This window comes from Lepidothrix coronata, unplaced genomic scaffold (assembly GCF_001604755.1).
Source record: "Lepidothrix coronata isolate B3197 unplaced genomic scaffold, Lepidothrix_coronata-1.0 Scaffold118, whole genome shotgun sequence".
Taxonomy (NCBI): domain Eukaryota; kingdom Metazoa; phylum Chordata; class Aves; order Passeriformes; family Pipridae; genus Lepidothrix; species Lepidothrix coronata.
This window is the reverse complement of record NW_016690298.1, coordinates 1,999,636-2,020,478: the sequence shown is the minus strand read 5'-3', so window position 1 is coordinate 2,020,478 and position 20,843 is coordinate 1,999,636. Positions and strand designations below refer to the sequence as shown.

The 20,843-nt window shown below is 45.7% G+C and overlaps 1 protein-coding gene across 1 annotated transcript in view; it reads right to left on the bottom strand.

Moving 5' to 3' along the window:
* MARCH4 (membrane associated ring-CH-type finger 4) overlaps window positions 1-16,395 on the bottom strand; it is a 98,121-nt gene extending 81,726 nt beyond the window's left edge. Inside the window, exon 1 of the mRNA XM_017825273.1 lies at window positions 16,000-16,395. Coding sequence (XP_017680762.1) covers window positions 16,000-16,395 — 396 coding nt within the window. The remainder of the gene's footprint in view (window positions 1-15,999) is intronic.
* Window positions 16,396-20,843: the final 4,448 nt, after the last annotated feature.

Sequence of the window (20,843 nt, the reverse complement as noted above, 5' to 3'; positions counted from 1 at the left end):
AACACTTATTTTTGCTCGCCGCTTCAGCGTGGCCTTACTTGGCAACTTCTCCCATCTGTTTACTACTCTTCAATGTTGTGCATGCATTTCTGAATGCTGTTTACTTATAATAATGTGAACAGTCAGCATTTGCAGAGCACCTAGCTTTGAAGTGGTTTTAGTGTTTTATAGTTGAACAAGGATCCCTTACAGCAGTCCTAGAAGAAAGTGAAGATCTCCGGTCCTGCTTCATGGTGGCATGAAAGGGTCCTATGTATCACTACAGGTGAATCCAGGTCCAGAGAGACTATATCTAGATGTAGCAGCTATATGAGCACTGGATGTCCTTGTCCCCGTATAATCGATGGAGGTCTAGTCAATGTTGACAGCAGAGCCCCAGGAGTGAGTCAGCTGAGCAAATGTAGGTGTCTAGCTCTCCAGCTCCACTGACTGTATTGACTAGGGGCACAATTATCTACCTCAAGATGTTTTCCACTAAGAAATCATTGCGTGGGCATGAGTCAAGCTCTTGATTTTTCACTGCCTAGACATCCAGTCCACATGCAGACACCTACGTTGTGACACTCACATTGAGGTGTCTGCAATTCAGAGCTGTGTCCCACCTCGGTGATGTGCCCAGAATCACAGCTTATATACAAAGCTCAGAGGAGAAGCTGAGATCCTTGGTTGCTGTTCATTCTCTTTCATCTGCTTGAACTGGAAGAGAGACCTCCTCTAGTCAAGCCAACACCATAGGGGAACTACTTCAAAAGTGTCCTCTTAGAGCCAGAGAGCAACCCTCTACCTTGGCTGGGACCTGTTATCAAGTGATCAAGCTGCCACCTTGATTCTAAATGTGGGGGTTTTTAACACTGATCTCTAGGTTAGCTCTCATCTGAGAGGACTGTGTTTGCTGCTCAGTTCCCCACACCGTTCTATTTCTTTTTCTCTAGCAGGAAGGCAAACTCTGGCTCTGCAGAAAGCAGAGATGCCCCCCTCTGAGCAGTCATGGAGGCAGGCCATGTGGTTTTCCTCCATATCACACTGTGCTATTTGCTTAGAGATCTTCTAACATGAGGTGAATACCACCCTGCCCGGGAACTTTTCTTTACCACTTGTACCATCCAGCAAGGGCTCACAACCATTTCATGGTCACAGCTCTGACATCCTAGTGTCAGAAAGTGCTCAAGCCTAAATCAAGTTCTGAAACATCCTTGTATCTTGGATCTTTCCAGGTCAGCCTGCTTTCATGACCTGGTGAACTTCCTGGATGGTCGGTCAGATGGAAAGATCTTTTTCAGTGGGTGAACATCAAGCACTGATAAGAGGACTGAAACAACAGAAGACATGCAGGCCTGATCTGTGAGCCATTGTGATTCAGCACAATTCTCACACACTGCTAATCACCACACTGCACTGGACATGCCATGCACATACTACTGGGAGGAACAGCCAAAGTGCAGATCTGTAACTAGAAATGTACCAGTAGCAGCAAAGAGTAGTCACATTCCAAAGGAACACTTTCCTCACAGGGACATCCCTGGATGGGGGAGCTCTTAGCTGCTGTGTTGTGTTTCCAACCCTGTAGTAAGCTCAGCAGAGTCCTCCGGGAAAGTGCCTCGCAGCAGCTGAAACTCTGCTGCATCTGCTCCACAGCCCAGATGTGCACCATGCCATCAATCTGCCCTCTGCAGGAAAACGTGACCCTCAAATGACCATTTAATCTCCTTTTCAATCCAATTTGGCTCAGCCACGTGTCATCTGCTTTCTCCCACGCTGCCACAAACACACATACAGCCAGTCCCTGCTCCATAGTGAGTGCTGGGATCAGCACACGCTGCAGCAGCGCCTGAAGGCTGACTGCTGCCTGGAGATCATGAAGAACCTCCAAAGACAGAAGGGTCATGGAGTGTGCTGGTGGGAACCCAGGTCCCTGACACCCATGAAGCTCTGACCATCTCATAAAAGCCCCAAAGCCTAGAAGCAGAGCAATGCACTGCAGATACCTACCTCCAATGCTGCTGTGCGTATTTCAGGAGTGAAGGAAAACAGCTCAAGGCAATGTAGACACAGTGATTTAAAAGGAAACAGATTAAAGACGGTCACATGAGTGCAGATGTGTCCCAGCAGTTCTGCCATAAGCACTGACAGGTAGATAGGTATCTTGCAAAAATCCCTCTCTCTCCCTTGACAAGATATAAATCACAGGAAGGGCTATTATTCATGCTGCAATCCACCCATTACATGTGAAGCTGTGTCAGAGAGTACCAAACTGTTGACCAGAAGGACTCGTGGGTTTTACCTCACCCTGGGAACAAATACCACAGGGCAGTCTGAGAAAGGGGACTCAGTGGGTGGATATTTGTTCCAAAAACACGGTTAAGGCAGGCCAAATGGGAAGGATCTGGATGGTTTTCCCAATCTCTGTGCATTTGTGCAGCCTCCTTTTGACTCATCAGTATATCCAGCATACAAATAGCTAAGGACCTTAGGAGCATTTACCTAGGGGTAAAGACCTTGGCCTGTACTGGTGGTTGGTGAGTGTATGAAAATGCAAAACAGCTGTCAGTGGAAGTGAGTTTTGAACTCCAAGTTGTTTCATTTCCAGCTGAGCACATTTTCTTTTATTTTAGAGGATACAGAGAGAACATACTCTCTTGTGCCTAAGCACCACTCCTTGTCTCTGCAATACAACAGAACAAATAGCCTAATCAGGCCAAAATGCAGAGCATGCTGAAAAACTGGGAACATTCAGGATGTAGTTAAGAGAAAGTGGAAATCTCCCCTGTAGCCCAGGAGGGCTGGTATTGCTGCTCCAATCACATTGCTTAGGGGTAGAGGATTATCTGGCGAGAAAAGACAGAGAGTTACATTCCCCTGTTGGAGACACATCACCTGGAGAGGGATAAGTTACAGATCCCTGACCCCCATTTGAAGGAGACACAAACGTGGAGAAAAGCTGAACTGGGACACAAAGAAAGAAGGAGCTGATGAATGCCACTGGGCCTTTTTGGTGGCAGTGGGATAGTCCGTGGGAATGAATGAGTGAGGCTCCATGAGGTACAACATGGCCTTGTGCTGATCAGAGAAGCAGAGCATGTGTTTTCCAGCCTTGTCTGCCCCAAGATCATCCCCCTGCATCTTCTGTTTCATCACAGAAACCCAATCTCAGTAGCCTTCTCACATCCATTACAAGGAAAAATAGCTGGATCCAACCCAAACGGAAAACAGAGCCACGCTATGGTAGCAAACCTCCTGCCAGCTTCAGAGATTGTGACATTTGCCCCATATGTTTCTGATCCTCCCAAACACACGCAGAGCAGCTCAGTTACACACACACTCATTTGTATGCCTTTGCAAATAATCTCTGATGTGGGGCCTCTCAGACTGCTCCTTAGAAATCCATAAGCCTGTAGCAGTCCCTGCATCCCCTTTGGCTTACTACACCAATAAGAACTTCTGAAGAGTCCCAGCAGCTTAGCTCGCTTTCCTACTGACAGATGCACTTTGGATGCCTCTGATCAAAATTCCTCCTCTTGTTAAGTTGCACAGAATTATTTCTGACATTCTCTCTGCCATTCATTATCACTTAACTGGTCTACAATTGTTCCCCTGGTCACCTGGCTCTCCAATCCAGCTGTTTGATGGAGTGACATGTAGGATTCTGCAGGCTTGGGGAAGAGGTGCTGCCTTCAACTACCAATTACCAAAGACGCTGGTCCAGGCTTTCAAGCCATCCCAGCTAGTGCTGCATCAACGTCCTCTATGCCTGTGCTGCCTGAAGGGCAAGTACCATTCAGCTGTGTGTGACTGCCCCGTTGGGAAGTGCCCTTGAAAGAGGCCGACTGAAATAACAGATCTTGGACTGGGGTCAGTGGAGAAGCCTCTAAAACTTTTACTATGCAGTTCCTTTGTTTTCCTAAGTGTACCGTTTTCTGAAATACGCCGGTACTGCACTCAAACTTGCTAGCTCAGCTTCTGCTGGCAGATGGATCTTTTTCTTGTCTTTTTGTAAACAAAATTAAGAACAAGGACAACGGCAAAACCAGAAGTTCTCAGAGCAATGGACCCAAACAACGGGTAGGTTCCCCCTGAATTGAACGTGGGAGTAAAGTGGCTTCTTTGATATCTAGTAGTTGTGGACCTGTTATGACAATTCCCTTCCATGGCACCACAAACCCAATATAGGGGGTATGCCCCCTTGGCCACACATTTTCATGCAACTCATAAGAGCTCAGGAGTTCTGCAGCCTTTATTTATCAAAGGTGGCTGAATTTGGCAGAGAAGTTTAAATGTCACAGAGTGTATCTTGTGGACATAGAACTGACATGGAGAACTATCGATGCTTAGGGAAGCAAGTAAGAAAGAGAGAAAAGAATATGTTCATTTTTATTAAAACACATCTCGGGACAGGTTTTGAACAGCTTTCCAGGCAAATTACTTGAAGGCAGAAAGCAAAAATGGCCTGTAGAAAGGAGAATGGCTGTAAGCTTCCAGAAAGCAGCAACTGAAACATAATGCTTCTGTTTGTTACAAAGAAGCTAATGGAGGTTTTCGCAATAATTAGACATTGTATAATAAATTTCATTTATATTGCACATTTTTGAGGATTCCTAATTTTTCAAAATCTGCTTTTGTAAAGTTGAAAACCTTAGTTACAGATCTCTTTCTGCTTATCCTTCTGTTCAATTTAAGCAGAAACAGTTCTTGCTCAATCAAGTTTTTCTACCACCAGCATTTCTATAAGACTCAGATTTGACATAGTATCACCTCTTGGAGGTTTAGTGATTATTGGATCAAGAAGTGTCCTGGCTATGACAAAGAGAAATATCTGAGCCTTTGCCATTATTAGCAATGTTTGTTCTCATTCTTCAAGCTATAGAGGGGCAGCTATTTTCCCTTGCTATTTATCTGACTACCATTACAAAAATCTCAGCCCCTGTGAAAATCCATCCTGGGGAATTAGAGCAGACATTTAATCCTATCTTTCGCACAGCTCTTCCTAAAATCACTGTAAAAGCTAAGGGGAGATCTTACTGCTATCTTCAGCCACCTCATAGAAAGGTACAGCAAGAAAGCCTACTCTTCTCCAAGCTGCATGGTTACAAGACAAGAGGAAACAGATACAATTTGAAACATAAGAAATATGATTATAAATAAAAAATAGAACCCTCATATTTTCACCATAAGGGAGGTCAAACATTAAACCAGGGCCAGAGAGGTGTGTCGAATAACTGTCTTTGGAGCTATCCAGCTCTGGATATCTGGGTATCTGATCTGGTCAGATCTGCTTGAGTAGGCATTGAACAAAATGACCTCCTGAGGTTTCTGCATCCAAAATTATTCTGAGGTTGAGCGATTTTGTTTGATCTGGGCTACAACACTCAGAATTGTCACCATCACCTGACATTTGCATCACCTGTCTGAGCACACCTTCAAAGAGACGAGGCTCTTGTCTGGTATCACCAAGAAAAAGGTGAAAGAAGAAATCTTATGAACAGATGCAGGTTGGGAAGGCCAGGGACTCTCCTGCAGATTTCACACGTCTGCAAGAAGGGCAAGAAATTAATCATAAAGAGTGGGAAAGAGAATAACGATGGCAGCTGGGCCAGGTCATGACAGTTTAGCAAGCTGAACTTTATGTAGGATTCCTCACTGCAGGCTATGGGGGCTGTAGAAATGTTTTTCTTAGAAATGATGTAGCCATCCCATGTATGAAGAAAATTTTCCAAATGTGGGTTAAATGTAGGTGACAGCACTTCTGCTCTCATATGTCAGAGAAGGCTATGAACTGTGTTTTTCCTAACTAGCTGAATCCCATGAGTGTTTTTCCAGGCTGAAAGTTTCTTCCTTTTAATCTGATGTGGAATAAAACTGTCTTCAAACACAGAACTTCTTCCATGAGGGAAATCTTCTCTGCCAGCTAGCCCAAGGGTTTTTGAAGCTGGTTTCTAAGGATGCACACAGTACATAGTACTTTCTGTGACAGAAAAGACAAAAGTTGATATGCAAAGACAGTTTCAGTTCTCTTGTTTCCCCAGATTTTCTCCTTGGGCACTGCAACAATTTCCCATTGTTGGGAGATCTGAAAATCAAGATGGGATATTTCGTCTCCAGTCCTTGCACAGCTATTAACCTTCAAGCAGGAATTTCATTCAGGGAACTTATTTCACTGCTAATATAGAGAGGTTCAGACTAGACTGGCCCAATAACTCCCTCTGGCCCTAAATCTTTTATGATTGCATGTCTCTTCAATGTTAAGGAAATGTTGGGGTTTATGTCCTAAATGTGAACTCTTTAGGGCAAGAAAAGCCTTTGCTTCACTTCTTGGTGCAATGCTTGACATAATGACAGCCTGTAAAGGTTACCATAGTATTAAAATAAAGGATGGTCTAGAGGCCAAAAGCACCCATAACTCTCCTGCCTCTTGTGCAAACCCTCTCTTTAATTACTTAACTACTATTTCTCTCCGATACAGTATTTTATTATTACCTACTTTTCTTGAATGCTCATCTGATCCGTCTTAATGTTCTTTTAATATCACTTGGAATGGGATAATAATATTCTTGTACTTTTCCAGCACTTTAAATCCTGACAGGTCCTAGTGTGCTTAACAAGGAGAAGAGGGAAGTGCTTAATTCATCAGACAGTGCAAGGTCATGCAACATATGAGACAAGCTGAGAAGAACACCTGACACAACTAAAAGCAGTGGGGTGTTTGGAGGGGCAGCTTTAGCCCATCACCCCCCAACTTGCAGAAAGTGCAAACCATCCATTGAACTGTAGTTCACCACCTGCATGAAATTGCCAGGGTAGGTGCTGATGTGATGTGGGTGAAGTGTCAGCGGGATTCCTGTGTGCTGATGCTGTGTGTTACGTCTTCAACAGATTCTTCCACATGGCTTTCTTAGCTCTCCCAAAGAATGAGAATTGGAGTGAAAAACAATACAGGACCTGTCTTAGTAAGGACGGTGAACACTGATGGGCAGGGACATGCACATGGAAGTTCTTGGAAAACCACTTCTTCCATCAAGATACCAGTCAAAGAAGTGATCTGCTTGGTTTTGACTCAAGGGAAGCAGGGCAATGCCTGTGCTAGGAAGTTGGAGAAAAAGGTATCACAGAAATGAAAGCAAGAAATGAGGACGTGAGCAAGTATCTGTTATACCCTAAAGTAAGCAAATGAAGACCTAGGCACAACATGAATACACAACAGGGAAATGAGAGAAAAGAATCTCAAGGTGAGGGTAGGGTTAATGCCCAAGTGACAGTGCTAGTGCAAGAAGGTGGAGGAAATGTGAGCTACCCCATCCATAAAGTGATTGGAGAAGCAGGAGAGAAGTGGGTGATGGGGGCAACATTTCAAGCAGGACTGGCTAGAGCCCTAAATCTGTCAGGAAAGTCATATTCAGCCTTGCTGAGAGTGGCTTTGACTGGGGCAGAGAGCAGACACCTGAACTGAAGTAATGAGGATCCATTTGCTCCTCTTCCCCATGGCTATAAATGGGCAATGACAGGACCAGCCTCAGCCATAAGTCTTATCTATGGCAGTCAAGGGATTCTTTAAGAAAAGCACAGCTGTTCCTCCAGCCTTTTCCTCCCAACTCTCCTCAGGAGGCAAGGCAGAAGAGCTCAAATCATTAATGACCTCAAAGATTCAACAGACTTAATGCTTAGTGCATTTGCAGGCCCTCCTGGAAGGGGCTGCTACTGAGGAAAAAGGGATGCAATTCAGTAAGGCCAAATACAGCTCCTCCACTGAGAGAGTAATGCCAAGTGCAGAGAGTCAGGATGGAGAACTGCTCAAGAAGCAGCTCTGAAGGACAAGGAGACCGTACTGGATCATGAGTTGAGTAACAATCAATAATCTTCTGCTGTTCCATAAATAAATAAATAAATAGAGCAAACATTACCCTGGAATGGATGACTTCTGTTTACTTGTTAAACAGGATTCAAGACCTTTCTGCACTGCTCAGCACTGACAAGGATTCAGCTGGAGAATTGTTTCCAGTGCATTTAAAGCAAAATATGGACCACTTGGGGAGAGTCCAGAGGATAACACCAAGGATGATTAGCAGTCTACAAAACAGGTCATAAGAGCAAAGGCAGAATTGGAATTGTTCAGTCTAGAGAAGAACAGGGAATGTTATGGCTTCAGTTGTCATCTGAACTTGTGAAGTCCTGAAAGGATGAATTTTCACTGTGTAGCTACTGGAAAATACCTTCAGTTACTTACTTCTTGGAAAACAAGTAAAGGTAAAAATAATCTGTTGTCCTCCTAATGGGAGGGCAAGAAGAAATGAGCTGCAGCAGGAAAGACAGATTCTCCAGCCATGCTCATCCTTAAGAACTGGTTAGATCAGCCTCAGGATTTTGGATGGATGGACTCAGTCTCTTGAGACCTGGGCATTGGCCTATGCTTGGGCATGATCAATGCATGGATTAAGAAACAGAAGCTAAACCCACATAGTACCCAGGGTTACAATGGCAGTCACAAGGAGCAGCTTGACAGAGGATGCAGCCACAGGACTCTCTTCAGGCCATGAGGGCAAACACCTACAAATGCTTAATGCACTATAAAACTTAAAGGTGCCTCTAACACTCATCTCTTAGCTAATGGCACAAACTTTTACGTGGGAAAGGTGACCCCATGGCCTTATCTTAAATGTAAACACACTGTCAATCAAGCAATCCTTGGTAAACTTCTGCTAAAAGCAACATGCAAAGACACTACAAAGACAATAGCAGTCTTTGGCCTCCAAACTGATGGAATATCAAGTTTATTTTCTCTCCTGTTCTGCAAAATTGTTTTGTATGTGGACCTGCTGGTCTAAATGTCTGTGATTCCATAAGTCTGACAGTCCAATTCTCCAACCATAATGGAAGTTCGCCAGGAAGTTCTTCTACAGAGGAAACAAAACTTTTTCAGGGTTCCTTTCAAGATTGAACTACCCCATCCTCCACAGAATTTACACAGTTTTCCCCAAGCACAGCCTGGTTTCTCCAACGAACACAAGGCACTAGATGTAGGAAAGACTAAAATAATACGTAAACCATATTTTTGCTTATCATTCTCCCATTCTGTACCATCCCATCCCTCCCTCCCCACATAGGGAAGCAGGTTAAACTTGTGCAACTGTTTTGAGTCATGTCATCAGTGTTCAAGCTGCACACAGAGAAGGCTTGGATATGATGGTAAATAGGCCATAGAACTTGTGCAGAGTAGAACAAGGTAGGATGGGTGGGGCCAAGATCTGATGCATGAATTGACTTTAGCCAAGAAGAAGAGAAAGAAGAGGAGGTGAGAGAAAACCACCAAAGACCGTAAAGGAGAAATGACATGAGAGAAGAAAATACATGTGAGGATTTCAGGGTATGGGCCCTGCCACTGCAATCAGTCTGCCCACCATGATTTTGCCTTATCACTTCTCACAGTGGGGCATGGGGGGCAGCTCATTTATTATCTAAATACATTTTCAGGTCTTGCTGTTATTTTCTTCATCAGAAGAAAGTCATCACTCATCATTCTCCGCTGCCAAGAATGTAATCTGTTCTACTGCAACCAGTGATAAATCAGAAAAGGATAAAAGGTAGGTTGTGAAAAGATGGGGGAAGATAAGAAAGTCTTCGGCATCAAGCAATTCATTTTAGGTAAGCAATCCTGATTAACAAAGGAAAAGGAGAAAGATAAAAAGTTAACAAGCTATTCTGTAAGTCTGGTTTCCCATGGAAACCATACGATGATGGGGTTGTTCTTTTTTTGTCTGATGGGATACACATTCCTGTTAAAGCAGTTGTTCCATCTGAAGCTTTGTCCTCCGTGTCCTGCAGTGTCTACCACAGACAATACTATAATCTCTACCACAACAGGACATTTCTAGCTTTCCTCTTCTTTATCCAGCTAGTTTTCATGAAACTTACAGGAATTTAATGCTTTTCAGATCTCAATTCTCTGCCAAATCTGGCTGAAATTAGCCAATTGGTTGAGGAGGGCTGATGAGCATAAACTGTAACAGCTAACACCACCACATGGCTTTATTCCTTTAGCAATCAGCTAATAAAAGGATGGGATGGCCACAGATATGGACCAGTAACAATTGTAGTTACTTCTTATTATCTTACTCCAGCCTAGGAGTGGTGGAGACACGTGCAGCAGATGCATAGGACACGCAGAATCACAGATTTTTGGCACAACCACATTTCTGACTTCTGGACTGGGTCAGCCTTGAATGGAAAAACACAAATGTGAGCAAAAGGCTGCCACAGAGGAGGCCCTTGCCAGGAATGAATTTTTGCTTGAAAGACAACCTGAATGCAATTCAGTTTTGTATGAACAGAGCCCTTCCAGGAGCAAGCGTTGCCTTTGTGGAAATAACAGTGACTCTACAGATGCAAACAATGGAGCTACATGCTTTTGCATTGCTTGTTCTGTCACTAACTGACATCAGCCACTGGTAATCATGGCCTAAAATGTATATTTAAGAAACAGTGACATGAACACAGACAAGTTCCTTCATGAAGCCTTTTATATGGGGAAAAGTGAAAGAAAAGAAAAACTGCTGCTCAGGCTAGCTAGTGGCACCGAAATAAATGGGTCAGGCATCAGAGTTTCAGCAGGCACAGAAGGTGAAAACCCTGTCTTCTGGAGCAATTAAAAGTCAATGGGATTAGTGGCTTTCACTATTATTTATAGAAACCCTGCTGTGTGCACAACATTATTGAAATACAGGGGTCAGGTCCCTGCTACTGGATGCCTACACTTTTGCTGTTGAAGTTAATGGGAGCTTTGCCAATCAACTCTGTGGCAACAGCATCTAAATCTAAAATAGATGGCATCCTGGGCTCCATTCAGTTGATGGCTCAAGCAAAGCTTTTGCCAAAGCCAAGAATGGTCTGCCTACACAGCACAGATTTGATCCTGGGACAGATGAAACAGGAGAATTAGCTATAGAGGCATTAAGATTCAAAGATGGGAAGGCAGAGAGGTGGACTGAATGTCACGGGAAGCATCTTCTCTTCCTTTCTGTCATAAATTACAATATACAGATTGAAATCTAAACAGCTGCATCCCAAAATCTCTTAGTCTTCAGTTTTAGCAGGACTGGCTGTTTTCCAATTAATGATTCTCCTTCTAACACCAAGTTAATGAACCCTGTGGGAACACACCTATGAAAGGACATGGATGGGAACCCTGCACTGTCATTCTGTGATTCAATGTTTGAAAAGAGCATCCTGATGGTCTAGCCAGTTTGGACAGACTCCTTGAAATACCAGCATCTCCATTCCCAAGTTTTCCTGGCTTTGGACATGGTTGTGATGATGGCTGCACAGTTGTTTCTTCTTCCACTCATTCACTATCACACCTGTGCCCTGCATTACGCCACAGCCTGCCTCTTTTTGTCTCACTCCAGAAAACAGGTACCTGATTCTCCTTGATCTTACAATGTTGTAAATCAGAAATCAGGCATCCCAAAGGTCTCCTGCACTCCTCTGTGCTGCTGAGAGACCTAGTCTGTAGAGTGGCAATATTTTCTGGCTTAGCTCATGCCTTTTCTGCAAATCCTACTAGGCAGGGGGCTAAAGACGCTTTTTGCCTGTGCCTGGAACAGGAATGTGGCTGAGATTCTCAGTGGTTATTTCAAGCAACACATGCTAATGACCAGCCATTCAACAGTACTGACCATTCACTGATCCTACATAGGGCCTCCAAGAATGTGTTAATCCAGACTGAGTAATTTAGGCTCAGCTTAGCTCTAGAGAAGTCCTGAACATGGCAGGTGCCTTGATGATGAAGACATTACATTACATGTGCATGAAATCCAGACATGCACCTGCAGAGGAAGATCCCACTGGTTATACACAAGGGGCTGGTGAGCTGTGGGGCTAGAGACCAGCCCCAAGGCTTTGCTCCTCTTCAGTCTTACCCTGATCTCTAGATTGGCTTCAGATGTGAAGCGTGAATATTACTTTCAGAAGTGTTATCATTAATTGTTCTGACACTAAGTAGTCTTAATAACCACATGGCTTTACAATCACTCATTAAACTTTAGTTCCTTGTCTTGCTGATGTCCTGCAGCAAGGAGCTCCACAGCCTAATTACATATCACATGGAAATGTATGCCCTAATCTCCATTGTAAATTGTCTTCCCTTCCAATTTCCTTGAAGGTCTTCATGTTCTCATATTAAGGAGTTGGTGTCCCAAAAGTCTAGAGGGAACTTTGGTGGGAAAGATAGTCTATTTTCAAGCATTTCTATCGAATGCTGAGCTAAGTCCAAGCCTGCAAGCAAAATAGTCCACAAACTGTTCTCTCTGATCCTCCTTATCCAACCAAATCTATCTGCACTGACTTTTCAAATCTCCATCCTTACAGCATCTTTCCTCAGAACAGAGAAATAGAGAAATGCAGACTGAAACTGATAGGTAAGAAAAGATGTACACACACTCTAGCTGACAATCTAACAAGCAATCCTTGAAACATACGGATTTCCAAATTATCTCAGTTTTATTTAAGAACGCTTTTCTATTTATTTTCAGCACAGCTAGCATAACTTCCGAGATCCCAAACTCCACAGTACTGCTAACTCCTTGTGACATGGGCAAACAGTTTATCCGCTGATGTGAAGGGACTTTTCACCCATGTTTTTTCCTGCTCATCTCCACAACTTGCTCTCAGCTTGGAATCATACCAAATACTGTGAAACATTTGTGAGAGCAGAGCTCATCTTCATTTCTTTCTCTTGCAGAATACTGTCAGAGATCCAGGAAAGCCGATAAAATTCTGCAAACACTTAGCATTACCCAAAACAGAAGAAAATACTCCAGCATTTTTCTTTCTTGCTTTCTCTCCAGAGCTTTGCCGTTCAATCCAGAGCCTCAGAATTTCCTGACACAACGGTGCCGGATGTTCTGTCATTGAAACCTTTGAAAATGCCAAGCAAGTCCACGAAAGGCAATGCCATTACCAAGTGCAGAGTTCAGTCTCTCAGCTTTCATGATGTTAAGCTCTCATTTTCAGTGAAAGCAATTGCCTTTTTCAGCTGCCAGACCTGAGAAGAGCTTGCTGGTCATGCCCTCAAATGGGAGCCCAGATGCTGTGATCCCCCGATCACCAGATCCACTCTTTCTTGTCTGCAACCCGCGTTTCTCTTGAGTAACATGCAAGGATCAGAACAGTTTCACAATAATGAGCTTTCCTCCTTCCTACAGTCCTCAGCACATTTTTAAATGAAAGAATCAGCTTACCCATAAGAGCCACAAACACACACACGAGGAGCTTAAGATATAAGCAATTCAGTAGCCTGAAGTATCATGCATATTGGGCAATCATAAATTTAAAGTGAAAATCCCTACTGATTTTGTTTTGCATTATATATTAAGTAAAACCTATTGCAAAGCCAGATTACTAAGAAACCTTTTTGGCTGTTGTTTTGGTTAGGTTTTTTTATATCGAAACAGGATTAAAACTTCTTTTGGAGACTCACTGTCATTTTATCTGGGTAAATAAGCTTAGAGTACCTAACAGTCAATTTATAATGATGGCTTTTGTTCTTGGTACTGTGATGCAGCCCCGCAAATTTGCCCACAGCTGCAGCAGTTTTAGATGGTTTTGACAGGTAAATAAAACACTGTTTATATCTGTCATTGTCATTAATCTACAGAGTAAAGAACTAGCAATTATATTTTGTTTCCAAGCAGATAAATTTTCATGATGATCTTGGCAGAGGTGGTAGAGAGTAATGTGCATCTATGACTTTTATAGTTGTGAAAGTCCAAAACATGAAGAGTCTTTGCTCAGCTGTTGAGTTGGAAAACAAATGGGAAACAAAGACTAAACCAGTAATAACCACCATAATAACAAAGAAAAGGAATTTGGGATTTAGCCCCACTGGATTTTTATTGACATAAGGGCCAAGTAAACCAAAGTACATGTCTTGACATCATCTGCACCAATTCAGCACTCAGTTATTCTGAAACATACTTCCAGGAATCTGTGTCAAGATCTGGGGATCTGGCTGTGCTTTAAAACCTCATGATTTGGGCCTCCATAATGTGCTTCCCAGCTGCTGCAGGGCAAAGGGTTTCAGATACTCCTCAAGCTATGCTGGTGAAGAAAAAATTATTTACAGAATAAGGTAAAGCTCAAGGACGAGTGGCAGAATCCAGCCATAAGTGTCTTATTATATTGGTCAGAAACTGTGAGAAGCAAAAAAAAAGAGAAATCCTGGTGAAACTCTATTGATGCCAGTCACGTCTGCCCAGCTTCTCACTCAGGTAGGCTGGCAGATGGTCAGCAAATAGTCTCACTTTTACAATGCAACCTACACTGGTTTTCAGTGTGAAAATTAGCATCCAATTATTTTCAAGCATTAATGTTCTCCAAGGAAGAGAACTACCTTTATTTTAATTCTGCTTAGGTTCTATTTGCTCTGACACGTAAGCCAATCTTGCAGGTGCTACGTCTCATGTACACAGGCAGAATGGTAAGCCAGGGAAGAGTACTAGAAATGTGGAATAATGTAAATTCCCAGGGAGTGAATTGCATGGCTTCCAACTTTTAGAAGAGACATGAAGAAGACAAATAAGTGAGAAAGGCATACGATATCTCCAAAAAAGAATCATTTTCCCCATCCCCATCTAAAATCCTATGATCAAAACTGTCTCACAGCATAAACCATTAGAGATGGCTACTGAGAACCGAGCTGTGACCTATGGGACCCTTGGTATGACACATCCAGCAGGGCTGTGGATATTGGGATGGGTTGGTGGCAGGCCCTGCTTCTCCCAAAGAAGAATGGAAGCCTATTCCGCACCTCCCAGCCCCCATCACCACCATCCTTGAACCAGCATAAGGGAAGGCACGATCACTGCATTACAGATGTAGGTAGCTCTGGGAAAGGCAGGATGTGTGCCAGAGCGTGGCCACTCTCAGATGAGAACTAGCTTTCCTTAGCATAGCACACAGGTCCGTGAAGGGGAAAGAAGACATGGGGCAAACCCCATTCAAGGTTTCAATGTATTACCTTACATGCCAGAATCTGTGCCCAAAATGGAAATAGTATCAGTATAGTCAAATCTCTTAACCCTTTCCCATGCAAAGATCCCCTATTAAGACAGTTAATGGGACTATCCCAAGTAGTAAAGGTTATCAGCATTTATGGGCTTGATCCCACAGAGGTCTGCAGCCTTCCTTGTCACCTGCAAGCCATGTCATGTTAGGTACAAATGTTGCTGGGTACATCACTATAAGGAAGTTGCCAGCCCGAAAATGCACGAGCTGCTTTTAATTGTCATTAAATATGGAGAATAATGCCCTAAGGTGGCATCTTATGTTCTAGCACAGTTGCATTTGTTTCATTCTCCTGTGTGGTATAGGGAAACTTCACTGGCCTAACCTCAGTCTGTTCCAACAAGCACCTCAAGGCTCAAGCTTCAACAGCTACAGTTGTAACCAGACGGTTTTCTCCTCCAGCTAGTGCACCTGGGAGCATGGGAGCAGTGGAGCACCTGCAGAGCTCCTACTAGCCGTCCCCTGGGAACCACTGAAGTGGAGCTGTCTCCTGCCACATGTCTTTGTAGAGACTGAAGCTGTATTTTTAAAAGCAAACAGCACATTAAACTCGTCCTTTGCATCACTTCTGGTATCATTGCAACTGGGCACCCACAAAGCAAGGAAAAGCCTCCCTTGCTGAGCTCCACTCTGCTTCAAGAAGGCGTCAGCGCGTCCCTCCCATGCCACAGCTGTACAGCTCTGAGGCTGGGCATGGGCTCCCGGGGCAGGACTGCCGGGCAGCAGAGAGGGATGGAGCAGGCGTCCACCCCACGCTTCCCGGGGAAACACTACCGAGGTGCAAAATCCTAAAGCCCAGGGCCTGGGCAGAAGGCAGAGGCTCCATGGCTTTCGGGTCCTGCTCCGGGCACCAGTGACATCCCTGCAAGCATCAGGCCCCACGTCCCGCAGGCTGGGGCATCGCTGCCATCGGTCCCCCCGCCCCGGCGCCCACCGCCCGCGGCCGCTCACCTGCTCGGGCCCCTGGAAGCAGATCCTGCAGAGCGGGGTGCGGATGCCGCTGTCGACGCTGCTGCCCAGCGAGTATCGGTCCTCGGCCTTGCCCTTGCCGAAGTCATCCGAGGAGGTGCTGCTGGGCAGGGAGGCGGGCGGCTCCCCGGCGGGGCTGCCCCACTCCTCGGCGGCCGGGCTGCCCGCGCCGCCGCCGCCGCCCGCCGCCGCCCGCCAGCCGGACCCGCGCCCCCCGGGCGGAGCGGCCCCCGCCGCCGCCTCTGCGCCGCCGGGCATGGGGAGCGGCGGCGGCGGGGAGGGCGGCGGCGGCGCGGGGGGTCTCCGCAGCAGGAAGACCTTCAGGTCATTGAAGAGCATGCGGCAGCGGCACTTGAGGAGGCCTTGGTTTCGCAACATCTGTCTCGGACGGAGGAGCCCGCAGCAGCAGTAGCAGAAAATGCCCGCGCCGGGTGGTATTAACATGTGCCTTTCCTTGGCAGGCGGGCACGGGGGGGAAAAGAAAAAGGGCAGGAGCCGGGCGCCCCGCGGCCGGGGGGCTCCGCGGCGGCCGCAGTGCCCGGGGGGGCTGCGCTGGTCGCCGGGGAAGGGACAAAAGCAGAGCCGGAGGGCGAGGGGGCGGAATCCCCGGCAGCCCGCTGCAACCCGGCGGGGATAGCCAGTGAAAGAAAAATCCACACCAGAAAAAAAACCGACTCTGTGCTGCTCGGGGACCCTTTGCTCCCCTCCACAAGTTTGCTTAGAAATCAGCGGGAGGAGGAGGAAATAAATCTCCCACGCCCGAGGGTCCAGGGGCGCAGGCAGCGGGCTCGGGAGAAAAGCCCCCGATCAGCTCTCGCAACTCTTAAGCCTTTAAAAAAGAAGGGTCCACGTCTCCAGTGGGTGTGGGGAGGAGGGAGAATATGGTTCTCTCGACAGTATTTGGCATCTCAAGTAATTTTCCTTTTTCTTCTATTTTGTAATTTTTTTTCAATTAAAAAATAAAACCTGATCACACGAATCCTGGTGTGAACCCAGACAAAATAGCAGCTGGTCTGGCTATCAAAATGCAAAATTGGTAGCTGTTGTTATTATCAAAATTGCTTCTTTGACAAAAAAGACCTTCACATTGTTTGTGGGAAAACACCCTACGTTTCCAACACTGTACTCCCAGGTGGCTTCAGATTTTACCGTTGCCTTTAAAAGATTTCATTGTAAATATTAAAAGTCCTGAAAGAAATAATTAGCATTCAATGAGCTTAATCCCAGAGGTACTGAGACAAATATATTTTTATATATATAATATATATATCATATATATTTTATATATATTTATATATTCTGACCTTCTCTATTCCAGCAGCTGTCTGGACCACACAAAAAAAAAAAAAAAATCAGAGCGAAATTGGTGAGGGAAGGCGGCTGTATTATTCCCTAAGCTGTTACCATCCTGGACCAAAAAACCCCGTCGAAATCGAATCTATTCTTCGCATGTAATTGACCGGGGAAACGTGGATCTTACATGGTCACGTTTCCTTTCCTCCTTTCACAAAACAGGAACGTCATCAAACGCATTGGCAGCTTGTACAGACCATTGTGGATGGCGAGGCGGCCAGGACTCTATCAGCAATTGCAGGAACCTCCTTTTGATGCATTGGACGAGGCTCCTTCTTTCTCTCCACCACCGTCCCCACCTTCATTTTCCTCCCCTTCTGTCCTCCTCCTCTGACTGTTGCTCTCTCTCACAGGCATTGACATTCAACCATCGCAAGTCTGTCGCACTCTCGCTGTCAGGAAAAAAAAAATCGGAGCAGATAATTCTCTTCTTCCTCCTAAAAGGCTAGGATAAAGCACAATGCGCCAGACACATGGGGCAGCATGGCTTATTTTTCGTGCGGCTCCTACCGCTTTGGCAACATCGAGCTGGTGTGTGCGTGTGTGCCTTCCTCTCTCAGCAGCAGCCTCCTCTCCGCTCTCCCATCCGGCTTGCCGTGATGATGTTGCTGTTGCTACCTCCCTTGGATGCAATGGGGAAGGCAGATTGTTTGCAGTGCGAGCGGGGATTTGCAGGAAGGGAGGGGTGTAACATGGAGAAACAATACTCCCTCCCCGACTCAAAAAAAAAAAAAAAAAAGAAAAAAAAGCAAAGAAGAAGCAAAAAGGCGGGGTGAGGGGGGGGAGAATCAAGGAATCGAGGGAGGAATGGGGCCCTTCCCAACCTTTGATGCCCCGGGCTGTCGGCTGCCTGCGAGAGCCCACGCCGGGGAGGAAGGGGAGGAGGGGCGGGGGAAGGGGCTGGGCGGGCGCTGCGGCTTCAGCACCACGGGGCGCGGACAGCTCCGCCGGGCGGGGCGCGGCGTCTCCGCGCTGCGCTGCGCCTCCGGCCCGCTCCCCGCCCGCCCCCCGCCCGCGGCGCCCCCGGAGTCCCGCACCGGCCCCGCCGAGCGCGGCACTGCGGGACGCGGCCCCGCCGCCTCGGGGGAGCCGGAAGGCAGCGAAGCCTCTGCGCCCCGGCGTGTTCCAGGCTGGTTTCCACCTCCCTCCGACCGCTGCGCGGACCTGTTAAACACGGGAACTTCCAGGGCCAGGTGGCAGCGGCCGCGCGTTCCGTGATGTATCGGGAAGCGGTGCCGGCTTTACAGGTTCCCAGCAGGAAGCCGAAATACCACCAACAAACTTTTCCCTGGCAGATTAATTAGTTACAGAGGATTTCATGGTCTAATAGCTATGATATTATTTTTTCATTTTACTCCAGCAGCGTTTACTCACTGATAATTTGGGGTTTTTTTCGGTAGCATATATTGCAGTAGAAATATGGGTTCCTTGTAGCCCAATGAAGGGTAAATATGACTGAACACTATTGCTTAATTAGAAGAGTTTTGCTGCAAGTAATGAATTGATGCCAAGGCCGATAATTTTTACTCTCTCAGCCTGCTTGAAAATTTTAAGTAGCAGCTGCTGAAGGCCATTAGCTTTTCCCTGCAATCATCAGCAGAAGAGGCTTTCTCCACATTGTCCTCCTATATATGTCCATGCAGACCCATCCAGCCTCTGAATACAAGGGGAAACTTAGGTCTTCACTGGGACTTCATATTTGCCATCCCAGGCAGAACAGTTGACAAAGGTGCTGGGTTTGATGTGGACCAAAAGTACTCAATGATAAAGAAGATCTGAAGGCTTCTAGTCCATGCAGTATGGCTAATGTCAGTGCAGTGTCTCAGCTCAGGGACCAGTGAACACTCTCCAGATGGGATGGACCTCTTGGTGCCCGGGTTTGACATCATGTCAACACCTTGAAACTTCAGGCTCCTTAATTTGGTTTCTCCATAGGATTTCCTTAAACTTCTGCTTCAGGAGGCCATAGCAGGTACCAATGCCCAGTCTGAGTTCTCTAGCTGGTCTTGTGCATGAGGTCTTCAATGGCAGTGACCTAAGCATTACCACTGATACATAATCTCATGTCTTAAAAGTTGTGCTGGGCCCTAGACAATGATTTGAAATTGTTTCCCATAGAAAAAGATGTGATATGCATAGACCACTGTGTCATGATTAGCAGAGGAATCTATGTTGTTACCTAATTAAAAAGGGAGCAAAACTGATTATTCACTACAGGACAATGAAAACAGCACATGCAATTAATTTCCAGGAAATAAATTACACATTGGGATGCTCTAAAACATTCATCAATGCAGCCTGCCATTCCTCAGAAAAACTGGGCAGATTTGCCAGTGTGTCTCTCTACAACATATTTAAAGCTTCTCAGAATTTCACACATGTCTAATGGGGTCATTAGAGAAATAATAATGGAAAGAGCTTTTTAGAGACTTCCTGAGCATGCGACAGGCTGGCTAGAGGCCAAGTCTCTCTGTCCATGCTCCCACTAACCACCTCATCCCTGCTTTTTATTACTCCCATCTTCTTGTCTTGATGTCACTAACGTTTTCAGAATGGTTCCATCAACAAGAGAATTGGAAAAAAATATATTGTTGTCATCCTTTTCTTGTGTAAAGTATCTTCCATCCTTCCCTCCTGCCCATGCTTGGTTTTACAAAAAGGATATGCTCAGAGTAGAAGAGATCTTTGTGTTACACTCTGGGTTTTAATGTATGGGTTGTGTGCCCAGACAGCCGAATGGCTGATAAGTGTGACAAAATAAATAAAACAAATAATAAAACAGGGGTGCTCCATATGCTTCCCAGAGGTGAGTGGGTACTATTATTCCTGCTTCAGTAAATGGGCCAGCTGCCAATGTTTTCACACTTGGATGCAGCATTCAGGTCCCTTGGTATGGATCAAGGCACCTTGCTTAAAATGCTCTCACTGGAAGGAGCTGGCCCTAGACACTTTGGCAACGTCCCAGTGAGAGTCAGGGGCTGTCAGGAGGCCAATGCAGCCTTCCTAAATTTGCTCCACAAGAAGCAATGTGCAGCAAATAATGGGCAACACCTCCTTTTGCAGAAGGGCCTGTTTCTGGGAGTTTTGATGCTGTGTCTCTTGACCCCACTAACAGGCAAGAGGTTAACACAGGAAAGAAACGTACACGAGACATCATCTCTGACACTACCTCTGTCCTCCTCAGGTACAGAAAAAGGAACAAAAAGACATAGATTGATCAGCGAAGAGTGGAGAACTGGTTCCTCTTGGTTGGTTACATTCAAGCTAGTGACTGAGAAATCAGAAGGGGAGATGCCCAGGCATCTCAGCACAGACCTACAGGCCTGTTTGTTTTGGAAGGATTCAGGTGTCAGGCTGCAGGTTGGTCTCACAGCAGACATTCTAATGCCGCTTTCTAGAGCAGAGTGTGGGCCCACTGGCCCTCAGCTACCGCCTCAACAAGGAGGAAAAAACCTCTCTGTACAAGTCATCAC